General features: G+C 46.4%; 1 protein-coding gene across 2 annotated transcripts in view; it reads right to left on the reverse strand.

Annotated features, from left to right (window-relative positions):
- Window positions 1–9145, reverse strand: part of TMEM132C (transmembrane protein 132C) — a 291319-nt gene extending 282174 nt beyond the window's left edge. The window contains exon 1 of one of the 2 annotated variants that reach the window (XM_090062397.1): window positions 8894–9145. In XM_090062397.1, coding sequence (XP_089918523.1) covers window positions 8894–8993 — 100 coding nt within the window. In that variant the 5' untranslated portion in view covers window positions 8994–9145. The remainder of the gene's footprint in view (window positions 1–8893) is intronic. The other variant, XM_090062398.1, reaches the window with a different exon arrangement.
- Window positions 9146–12093: the final 2948 nt, after the last annotated feature.

The raw sequence follows: 12093 nt of genomic DNA on the forward strand, positions 1-12093 counted from the left end.
TGGTGCCAAGCCCTCCAGTCTAGACCTGCAATTGCAAGGGCAGTTCAGCTTTGCCCCCTCGGTGGAAGACTCCCAGCATAATCGGGTTGGAATTTAGCTGCAAACGACTATCAACGTCCTACAAAGCGCACACACACTTCTAACTTGACCAAAATTAGCTGGATTTTCACAGGGACAACAAAAGGCCATTCCCTGCCAAATGTTAAGCTCCCATTTCCAAGGCTAAGGCTTTAAAGAAAAAAAAGTTGACAGAATTTTAACATGGGTAAAACAATGCATTTTTTCATTAGGCTCATTCTTGTAAACTATTGAATTCTTTCCCCCCACCAAAAAAAATAGAATTCAGCCTGAGGCAGATGCTCAGCCTGGATCGTTCAGTCCCAAAAGTTAAAAGTTTAAGAAAATTAAAAGCAACTCAAGACAGGGTCTTATGTAATGGGAAACAGCAGGCAAGCTCAATAAGTAGTTTGATCAGTCCCACCTACACTGAAGTGCACAGCTTTTCCTTAATTCCTTCCCAGTTTCTGAGAAAAATGTGTGTCTTTGACTATCTCCAACTTAAGAGGAAGAATCCTGCACGGATAAGAGCAGTGACTGGGAAGATGCATTTCACCCCCATTTTCTGTGATTTTTTGATATCGGTAGAAGAAAATAAAATCCATGGACTACGCTCCCTCTTCAGATATCTCTGGCCAGTACCACAGGACTTCAGTGTGCTTTTATTTGCTTTAGATTCCTGTTTAATGCACAGTAAAACCGGCTTTCAGATGTGCTCAAGAGACCATTAAGGATTTGTTCCTTCCAAACACAGAAACAAACAGTGTTTTTAAAGGTCTCTGCTCATAACTGAACAAGCCATCCACTCTTCTTTTTAATCTTCTTTCCCTTCTATTTATTTATTTGTCTTAAGAATCTGACATTTATATGAAAACCTTTAACCACCATTCTCTGGCTCACCGATTGTTTCATATTATTGAAAAGGCCAATTCACTTAACAAGTCTCCATCTCCCACTGCAGCATGCTTAATGTGCCTCCTGATCTAAGGGGAACATGCAGTCCTTGTCCTTTAATGAGCACAACAAGTAGCATGGAGATGGAGCAGACTGGACCAGAACAGCAACATAAGTGAATAATGTTTTCCACCCCACAACTATTTCCTATCTTCTGAATTACTGATTAACATTACCACAAAAAAAAAAAAAATTATTCCTGAATAGATTCCCAAGAAATCTATTCCTGTGATATTTAAGCTTTCACTTAGAGTTGCAGGGGGCATCTAAAATATACAATGGAATAAACAATTAGCAAGGAAGAAAAAAAACATGGGAGTTGCTTGAACTTAAAGCATGGCACTTGTAACATTAACTCATTGTAGGATGCTAAAATCAGATGAAAAATTCTTATTGTGGTACATGTATAAAGTAAGCAAGCACTTAACAGCGCCTGGGCTGGCTGTTTCTATCTGTCAAGCTGCTGAAACTGAGCAGTTACATAGTAAGACCTTTGATAATGACAGTGAAGCCGTGATTAGTATAAGCTGAGCTACTCCAGACGAAGAAGGAAAAGCGCTAGAGATGAGTTGCCTCTGAGCACGAAGTTATTGACCCAAGACATCAAGGATGCAAGAGTGAGGCATTAGAGCATTTCTTAAGTGTAGTGGCAAAGAACCACTTAGCTAAAATGTACTCCTCTAAAGAAAAGTTTGGCTAATTGACCAGCAGTGCGAGGATGTCTGTGATTTTAGTGATGGGGATGACACTTTGTTTATAGGATTCAAGCCCAGCAGATTAATTTGCTTTGGAGCAGCAAGGAAAATAGAAAAGTCAACTTAGTGGGTCAATTCACTGGTTACAGTTGAAAAGAAAAATGGTGACCTAAGGCTGTGTACTGACCCCAAAAATTTGAACAAATAGATAAAGAGAGAGCATCTCCATTTACTAACTAAAATGAACACAAGCAGTGCTGGAGCAAAATTATTTCCAAAGCTGGATGCATCCACAGGCTTTTACTGGATCCCTCTAAGTGAGGATACTGCAGAAGCTATGAACTTTCAATGCACCGTTTGTCCGTTCCTGTTTCAAAAGAGTCATGTCTGTCACTAGGGCATGAGCCAGTCCACAGAACACAAAACAGTACAACCATCTGAAGAGCTGAACAACATGAAACTTTTTTTCTCGGGTACTGGAGTCTGTAGTAAGGCTGAAAAAAATATCAGGGACTTCATGCTTGCTAGAGCAAGCCAGGATGACTGGATTTGAAACCAGACTAGGGCAAGTTGGATGGCCAGGATGTTGCTTGCCTTTCTCCATGAAGGAGATGCACTTAATTTAAAGTAACGCTACAAAACTTGTCAGTCAGAAGGCATAACATATGGTATCTCATAATACAAGTCTTATTTTCTTGCATGATACAAGACTCTTGACTGCTCCTAGTCAAGAAGTATGATATACAAACTGACGAAACGATTGTGAGCCAGCTCCTTCTCTCATAGAAATCTCCAACTTGTCTTGGGTTGGTACTTGGTGCATTGACAAAAAGAGGGCCAACTTTTCCATGAACCTATTGCAACAGCAATGCTCATTTTTAATCTGGCATGCACATCTTGCTGCATCAGAATAAAAAAAAAGCACTTGTCCCCTTATTGCAAGGAAGAGATGGAAACACAAAATGTGATTTGATAAAGTAAGGTACCAGGTTATGAAATCTATCAGACGGAGAAGGCCTTGTGGCAATCCCTTTCTTGTTGATATATCACCCTTGACTTCGATGGAGTCAGGTATGAGAGTGGGATCAGAAAAAGGGAAACCAAAAAACCAAGGTGACCTCAGACATAACAGGCCCTCCACTCTATTAACTAGAGAAGACAATGATGTATTCCCACTTGCTGGGTGCATCTACACATTCATTAATGCACTTTTGCTACTGAGCATTAAATTTAGAACCTCTAAGGTGAGGTACTAAATAAGTATGCATTCGATTGCCCCAATGCGCAGTAATGAAAGTGCACAGCTTTTTAGTGACACTTAATGCACAGTAGCCTAATTTTACTGTGCATTAGTGTATTGGCACAGTTTTTGACACGATGCTTAATGTGCAGTAAAATAGGCTACTGTGCATTAAAGTGCACGTGTAGATGCACCCACTGATATGCCTGCTCAACCAAAGCGCTAACTTTTAAAATTTAAAAGTCAGAATGAAGGTGAGAAGTAATAAAATAAAACTGGGGACGGATTTCTCTCCATGGTCCTAAAAGTTCAGAACAAGTTACAACAACCATTAAAACCCTAATGTCATTAAAATCAACTGTTTTGCCACAACCTGCACATTATGTTGGTATCATGTTGTATATCATTTAGCACGATATATTTGTTTATGTAATTAAGTGAACTGTTTAGATGTCAACTTTTCTTTTCCAAAGCTATGTTTAAGAACCAGTAATATATACTTTGGCCTAAGAGCGGACTGCATTATAGCTGTGTTTTCTTGGCCATTTCGCTTTTCCGTTGTTGGGAAACGTTGATACAAACATTTCAGGATTACAGAACAGCATCACAATATCATGGTGGTGCTTGGTGTGTGTTGAAAGGTCATGGTCTCACTGCATAGACAGCAAGGGACTTTCCTTCCCCCGAAGAAGTCAAACTCTCAATACAAAAGACAAAGGGCAGAAGTTGCCCAAATCACAAAGGAAGTTAGCGATATGAAAAAACAGGACCCAAATCTCCTGATTTCCAGCCTTAGCTACTGTCTTCCTTAAATAAAACAAAGTTCAGCTTTGGCATTAAAACTATACACAAGATACGATCATTCTCAGGCTCATCTTAGGAGTCTTATTTCCACATCTTGTCCAAAATATCTGTCTTCTTTCTTTATCTAACACCCTCACTTTGGGTGGTGTGATTTTCAATTACAGTCCTTGTATATGAAGACTAGGAAGCCAATTTGTTTTATGGCTTTTCTCTTACCTTTTATTATAACGTATCCTCTCTCTAAACAGGCTGCATGTTAGATATGGTTGGGGCACTGCCAGAGCGCTGATTGATGTTGCCACACTGAGTGTCCCTGAATCACTGAATCAAATACCTAGGCTTTTATACTTGAGGCTTAAGAGAAAACCAGCACGGACCAGAGTTGTACTCTGACACTTCTTAGGTGGTGTCATCCACTCCTGAAAATTTTCAGCTTTCATTAACAAAAAAACAAACAAACAAAAAAGATTTTCTAGACCTTGCGGTTTCAACGAAAAACTCCAGAATATAACCCAGTTCTGAAGACAGAAACAACAGCTTAGAAATAGGAGCTGCTCAGATTCTTCTCAATGGAGCTTTAGTTTGAAAACCTCATAGTAGGAGTTTATTTGCAAACACTGACTGCTGTTTACGTCAGCATTAATAACCACATGGTTATTCATCGGCTGAGGCCACCAGACAATGGTTCACAACAGGGCACAAGCCAGTACTTCGTTCAGGCTAATATATACCAATTAACAAGACATCCACTCTTTACCTTATGGCGACCATTGCGTTTCCTGAGCAGAAAAGTACCTACATGGGTTAAAGTCAGGCAGAAGTCGAGATAGAAAAGCACCTTATAAACTGAGTAAGTAGTTCATAAGCTTACATAGGCCCTCACTGATTTCATCAGAGGCTGTGACAGGACATGCACAGAGCACAAAAGCTAATGCATCTCTGATTGAGTTAGTCTATAAGGTGCATCCCTACCGTGCCATTGTATTTCCTGACACCAAACGTGAATTTGCCTTCTGTTCATCCCACTGCTCTTGCTTACACACTACAAGGCATATTTTAAAGCTGTGCCCAGCATTTGCTTTTTGGGTTAATTTTTTAACATTGAAGGAACTGGCACTAATTAAATCGTTTCTCCTCAAGAAATCTGGTAAATTATAGCTGCTAACTAGCAAATGTTTAGGAAACTTTGAAAAAAAAAATGTTATCATTACCCATCACTTTATTCTGTACAAATATTTAAGAACCCCCCTTTTTACTTTAAGACCGAGCCAGATGTTCGTCACTGAGAATGATGTTGTAGGTCCCTATTCGCAAGCACTTCTCCGTCAGCCAGAAAGATGCTCCTAAGCACACATGGGCAGACATTTGCAGCATATCAGATATACTACATCCGGCTTTTACCTTGAACAGTTAAGTTTTTTCTTATAAGATAGCTAATAAAGCTTCAGAATCTGCCCCAACATATTAACATAAAAACAAATTAAAAATTAATACGATGCTTGTTCTGTTTTGGAAATGTTTTATCTAAAAAGAAAAATTATCCACTTACTTATGAACTCCAGGCTGTAATAATTTTAGCATAATGTGCATCCCTGCTGTGTTCTTAACTAGCACTAATAGGATGAAACGAACAAATAGGAAGTTTAGGAAAATCTCCAGAAACAGTAAGCTGAGCTGTGCTATGGAAAAGACTTTGAAAGAAAGAGTAGGAAGCTTAATGTTTGATCAGCTTAAAACTAGGGTGGGGGACTTACTGCTGGGAATGCCAGGCCTGATTCTACGTTCATTTATATGCACGCTGGGAAGTTTTTTCTAATTAACACTGGCGTAAAAATGAGGCGAATCTCACTTGCATACAGAGCTGTTTCCACCACAGGGTGTGCAACTGTGTGTACACAAAAGCCATCCTCTCATACACTCATGTGTGCACAACACTCAGATAACTTCATTCACCATTTGCATGTATAATTGTTACTCAGGTGCATACACTGTGTGCACAAGTGAACTAACATTTAGCCTGAACAACTGTGCACTGATGTCTTAAGGTTTAGAGTCCTTTGCACATCTAACTGCTGCTTCTCATTCATTTTACAACTAATCGGACTCTCAGCAGTCACAATTGTCTATGCACTACATGTACGTAGTCAGTCTTCCTGCTGCTTCCTCAGAGCACCTACACTTTGATTCAGAAAAGCAATTAGATGGATGTACAGCCAATGGGACTTAAGCACATTTTTAAACTTAAAAATCTAATTAACTGTTTGCAGATTATTTCAACATGTAACGCATGGATAATTTGCTTAAGTCCCCTTGGCCGTAGGAGGACTTAAGCACATGTTTTCGTGCTCTATTGAACAGAAATCATTTCTGGAATTAAGGCTGAAAGGAACATGCAGGCACCGAGGATTTACTTGTGCACACATTTTCACATACCCAACCCCAGCTTGGGCGCACACACCCAATGTGTCACAAGGAAATCTGTACACGTGCAAAGACAGAGGTGCATTCTTTTACATGCGTAAGGGCACATCTGCCAGGCTTTTCTCCTGACAATGAATTAATTCACATTATGAACCAGATAATAACCACAGTTTAATGCCACAGTTAGGCCCACAGCAGCATATCTGGAGGATTTTTCTTGGAAATTCAGGCCTGATAGTAGATGCTAATGAAGGAAACATAGCCATTTAAATATCAAATGACAACTTGTCTATAATAATAAGTTTCGGGACATTTTACAAATGTTTTGTTTGGGACCTAAAAATGATTTCCACTTAGTAGGACTTCGGCTCTCAGGAACAATCACCATCCGTAGAAACCAGTGAAAATACAGAAGGGGAGAGCAAATAAAATGCTTGTTAAGGCCACACAAGGAAATTGTACAAACACCTTAGTTAAAGAGTTTAATTAGCTGGCTCTCTTCTCCATCCTACTGTGAAGTATAACAGCGAACAGCAAGTCCCTCATCGGAGGCTTTGCTTTAACTTCCCCACAGGAAACTAATATTTTCCTCTCCTTCTCAAAAGACCAAGGCTCAGAAGCTCCCAGCAGCTGCTGCTGCTAAGCGGCTCACCCTGGCATCGCCGCAGACTTTTTACAGCACCGCTGAGCTGACGCTGCCCTGGGTTCCAGCAGAGAGCAATGGCTTAACGCGGCTTGGCTGTTTATAACCTCTTGCTGGGGAGCTTTCCTCCACCTCTTAAAAAGGACAGCACTCCCACAAGGCTCTCCTTTCTATAAATCTTGTCCGACACTAGGATCTCACATATTAGCTCCATGCACTAATGCAAGTGTCATACATCTAGGTGCCTTAATATTTGAAATGCTCAAGAATAACCTTGAAGAAAAGATGCAAAACACCAGCTCTTTTAGCAAGCTTGACTCCCATGCGGCTTCCCTAGGTGAGCAGGAGACCTCCAGGCTGCAGCACTCAGAAGAGAAACCCATATTTTTGATTCTTCGCATTAGTCCTTTTATAGCATGTTGAGTCCCTGTGATGCCCATTAATTTTAATGTACTATATGAAAATGACTGGCATTAAGGAGGCCATGCAATTTTCTGCGTTTTCCCTACTAAGCTGGGGAAAGTCCCTTTATGAATTGCCTCCGCTTCACTACCGAGATATTCCTCCGTACCTCCCGGCAGCCTCTACGTTCAATCAGCCTGGGAAAGGCATTGGCAGGACAGGACCAGAATGGCCTGAACAATGAAGAGTCATTCATTCCTAATCTTCCTCATGTCATTCAAATACTGCCACCAATATCCAAAATGTAAAAAGCAAAATGATTCTGGGGGGGGGGGTTTAGCCATTTCAGCGGGGCGCACACAACAGGGAACCTGACACAAGAAGTTAAACATCCAACAACTACGTGGAGGAATCAGAAGCAGGTAGGAAGCATAGTATCACAGAGAAGTGGGGCTGGCAGAGACCTCCAGAGGTCATCTATCCATGCCAGCATTTCTCAACCCACAGGTTGTGACCCAAAAGTGGGTTGCAAGAATATATGAAAGGGTCGTGAACCAACTTTAAAGAAGAAAAAATGTGGAAAACTGGGGCTTTTCCCGTGCAGGCTGGCAGAGATCCAGCTTGCAAGGGGGATGCTTGGGGTCCCCGCTGCCCTGCACACCCCCTTGCCCCACACACTGTGGACAGCAGGTCAGGAGTGACAGGCACTGGTTTGGGGACTGGTCATCAAGGTTTACAAATGGGACCTGGTACAAAAAATGCTGAAAACCACTACACTAGTCCTGAGGCAGGATCATCCCTTTGCAAACCATCCTCCACGAATGGATTCTCCAAACTCCACATAAAACTCCCGCCAACCCTGCCACAGCACAGACCAGACACCCCAGCCTGCTCCTGAGAAAGTACATGGCTCCAGAGCCCCCTGGCATACAGCCCATGCCCCCTGCTACAAAGGAAGGAAAAACCCTTTAGCCCCTACCGCTCCCAGGTCAGGGCAAATTTACTTCCCGATCCATGCATGCCATTTGGTGTTTTTTTCAAGAACTGCATTTTGGCAAGTGTACTGGATAAATTAATGCCATCCAAGTCCTTCCCAATCCCAGAGCCATGGGCTCCAAGTAAATTTACCTGCAGGTAAATTGGTAACTTCCCAATCCACACATGCAATTGGGTGGGGTTTCTCTTTTTTTTTTTTTTTTGCAAGAATTGCATGGTTGCCAAGTCTACCAGCTACGTTCCCCGGGTCCAAGTCCTTCCTGACCCCAGATCCATGGGCTCCGAAAACATTTACCTGCAGGTAAATTGGTAATTCCTCAGTCCACGCATGCAGGTGTGGGGGGGGGGTGTTTTCTTTGTTTTGCACGGATTGCGTTGTTGCAAGTCTACCGGATACATGAATGCGATCCAACCCCAGCTCCATGGGCTCCAAGTACAAATCGACCTGCAGGTAAACGGGCAACTCCCCCATCCATTCATACACCTGAGTGTTGTTTTTCTCCAAGTTGCATTGCTGCGAGTCTGCCGGATACATTAATGGGGGCTGAGCCCCTGCCGCCCCACATCCAGGGGCTCCAAGTGAATGTACCTGCAGGTACATCTGCGACTCCCCACCCAGGCACGCACGGGCTGTGCCCGGCGCTGCAAGGCTCGCGGATGCACTGGCGGGCGGGGGCTTACCTCGGCACAGCAGCGCTGCCAGGAGCAGGAGCCGGGGCCGGGGCAGGGGCAGGGGCAGGCGGAGCCCCCGAGCCGCCCCGCTCCGCCCGCCCGGGCCCATGGTGCGGTGCCCGGCGCGGCGCGCTCAGCTCCCCATGGCGGCGCCCGCCCGGCCACCAAACTTTGCCGCCGGCGGCATCCCCGGCCCAGCCCAGCCCAGCCCAGCCCGAGCCGGCGGAGCTCCGCTCTGCCGCCGCCGCCGCCTCCTCCCCCTGCGCGGCGGGGGCGGCCCGGCGCCTCCTCCAAGGGGCTGGGCTCGCTCCCGGCCCGGCGGCCGCAGCGCCCCGCTCGCCGCGCGCGAGCCGGAGTCCTGGGAGACCCCGCGCCTCGCCTGGGCCAGCGGGGGGTTGCGGCCCCCCGGCGTGAGGGGGCTCGGGGTGGAGGTGCCCCCTTCGGGGTGAGGGGAGGATGCCCCCGCCATGTTGTGTCCTCCTGAGGAGAAGGGGACAGGGAGGACGTCCCCCTACCACGTTGTGCCCCTTTTGGGGTGAGGGGACGATGCCCCCCTGCCACGTTGTGTCCTCCTGAGGTGAAGGTGACAGGGAGGACGTCCCCCTTCCAGGTTGTGCTGCCTTTGGGGTGGGGAGGACGTCCCCCTACCACGCTGTGCCCCCTTCGGGGTGAGGGGAGGATGCCCCCGCCATGTTGCCTCCTCCTGAGGGGAAGGGGACAGGGAGGACGTCCCCCTACCACGTTGTGCCCCTTTTGGGGTGAGGGGACGATGCCCCCCTGCCACGTTGTGTCCTCCTGAGGGGAAGGGGACAGGGAGGACGTCCCCCTTCCAGGTTGTGCTGCCTTTGGGGTGGGGAGGACGTCCCCCTACCACGCTGTGCCCCCTTCGGGGTGAGGGGAGGATGCCCCCGCCATGTTGCCTCCTCCTGAGGGGAAGGGGACAGGGAGGACGTCCCCCTCCCAGGTTGTGCCGCCTTTGGGGTGAGGGGAGGATGCCTCCCTACCGGGTTGTGCCCCCTTTGGGGTGGGGAGGACGTCCCCTTACCAGGTTGTGCCAGCCTGGGGCGAGGGGGGCAGGGACGGGGAGGACACCCAGCAGGTAGGGAAGAGCCCCTGCCAGGACAGCTCAGGAAGGGAGGTGAGAAAAAGAGAGGCCTGCACGAGCCCCGGGCAAGGGAAGGTGAAGGGTGTCTGCAGGCAGGGGCAGGGGAAGCCTCATCCCAAAGGTGGGAGCAAGGCTCCTGCCCCTGGGGCAGCTTGGTGGTGGGCTGGAGGCCTGGGGAAGGGAGATGCTCCTGTCAGAGGCCGGGGGAGAGGGCGGGTTTGCCTCCCAGCTGGAGAACCCACACCGTGCATTTGAGGGAGAAACAAAGCTGGCAGGGAGCACCGGGACCCGGCTTTCACGGAAGAGGCGTGGGGTTCAGGCCAGAATTGGGATGGTCAGCGGCAAGAGAGAGGTCCTGCCCCTTTTCTAATTCCTTTGCATGAAGGGGTGGGAAGAGAGACCCCATCCACAGCAGGGATAGGGGGAGTCTGGGGTTCAGCGAGGGGGGAATGAGCCCCCACTAGGACAGCCTGGTCCCCAGGACAGGACCTGAGCAAGAGAGGCACCTACACAAGCCCAGGGCAAGGGACGATGACCCCCCATCCACAGGCCCCCTCTCCTGGGAGCTGCCCGTTGCAACGGGAGAGGAAAGACCTGGATAGCTAAGCTGCAGTTTGGGGGGAAAGGAAAGGGGCCGGCAGGAGGATGTGGCTGGATTGTCTCCCAGCATGAAAGATTCACAAAGTGCACTTCTTTGATCTTAGCTTCTGTCACACAAATACAAAGCAACAAACAAAACTGCCCTGCCAGGACGGGACGCTGGGTGGCAAACACTTGTGCCTCTGGGGAGGATGAAAGAACAAACACCACCTGACAGCCATGAGCTGAGCCGCTTAATGGACTACAGGAAAGTGCTCGGAGACAATAGTGATTATTACACAGAGCAGAATAAGCCCAAGCTCCCTTGGAGCTCTCCCAGCTCCTGCTTTACCAACTCAAGTCCTTTTCTTCACCCTCCTGTCCTTCACTTCCACCTGACCTGGATGCTCATTTCCCAAGCCCCTGCTTTCTCCCTGCTCATTTATTTTTGATTCTGGCTGACAAGAGGATTAAGTTACCTTCCTTCTCCCTCAGGGTTGGAAGGGGATGGGGAGCTAGGACAAGCAAATGGGGATTCTCCGCACAACACATGTGGGGCTGTAATAACCCTCCAGAGACAGAGCAAAGTAAGCAAGAAGGGGCCCGTTCACCTGGTCTTGTGCCACTTTCTTTCCCCCATTGTGCAAATGTGAAAAACGATGAACCCCCTCATTCATTGACAGCCTTCTTTGAACAGGGATAACTCCTTTCTCCCAATCTGTTTCTTTTACATTGAAAATCTGGGCCCTGATCTTGTAGTTGAATCCTTCCAGGCAGCCCCCCTGTCGCACGGCTGCAGGCGCTCACCTTCTGAAGTCAGCAGAGTTTTCTCTCTGAACTGTGGCTCCATCTGCCTACCACCAACCGCAAGAGAAAGGCACGGCAATTTTAACTCAACCTTTTGTAAGAACATCTAATTAAAACCTAAAAGCCCTCCGCCTGATTTTTACCAGCTCTAAAATGTATAGGTTTGCATCAGTGGGGTTCCTTTGAAATCATTTTTTCTGAAGCAGGGAATCAGACAGTTGCTTCATCCCTTAAATCAGCTTCCTTAAAAAAAAAGAATCTACAGTGGGTCTTGGACCATCAAAAACATGGCTCTCTAGTCAGGCTTAAGAGCATTTGCCAATGAACATCACAACGTACATAATGTTATTGTTAAATATCGACTTGGGCAACAAAAGGAAAGAGGGATACCATTTCCCCCTCTTTTGTTCTTTTTTAAAATGTAAAACCATTGAAAAATTCACATCACTTGAATTCTCCCCCCCCCCCCGCCAAATTAAAACGTGGAACATTTTCATAAGAAAGCTCAATGTATGAAGGCATTTTTCAATTAATAAAATCATTTGTTCAAGAAACATAGACTAGCTCTAGAATATCTTAAGTTAAAATGTCAGAATTTCCAGGCACGGGTAAGACGTGAACACTGACAAACATTTCAGTCCTGTCGGCACTAAATTTTGTACGTAATCTGGGTGCACAGATTAGCTGATTTGCAAGAAAAAAGAGGTACTGATGAGAC

Source organism: Crocodylus siamensis, chromosome 9 (genome assembly GCF_052110815.1).
Source record: "Crocodylus siamensis isolate JL-2025a chromosome 9, ASM5211081v1, whole genome shotgun sequence".
Classification (NCBI taxonomy): domain Eukaryota; kingdom Metazoa; phylum Chordata; order Crocodylia; family Crocodylidae; genus Crocodylus; species Crocodylus siamensis.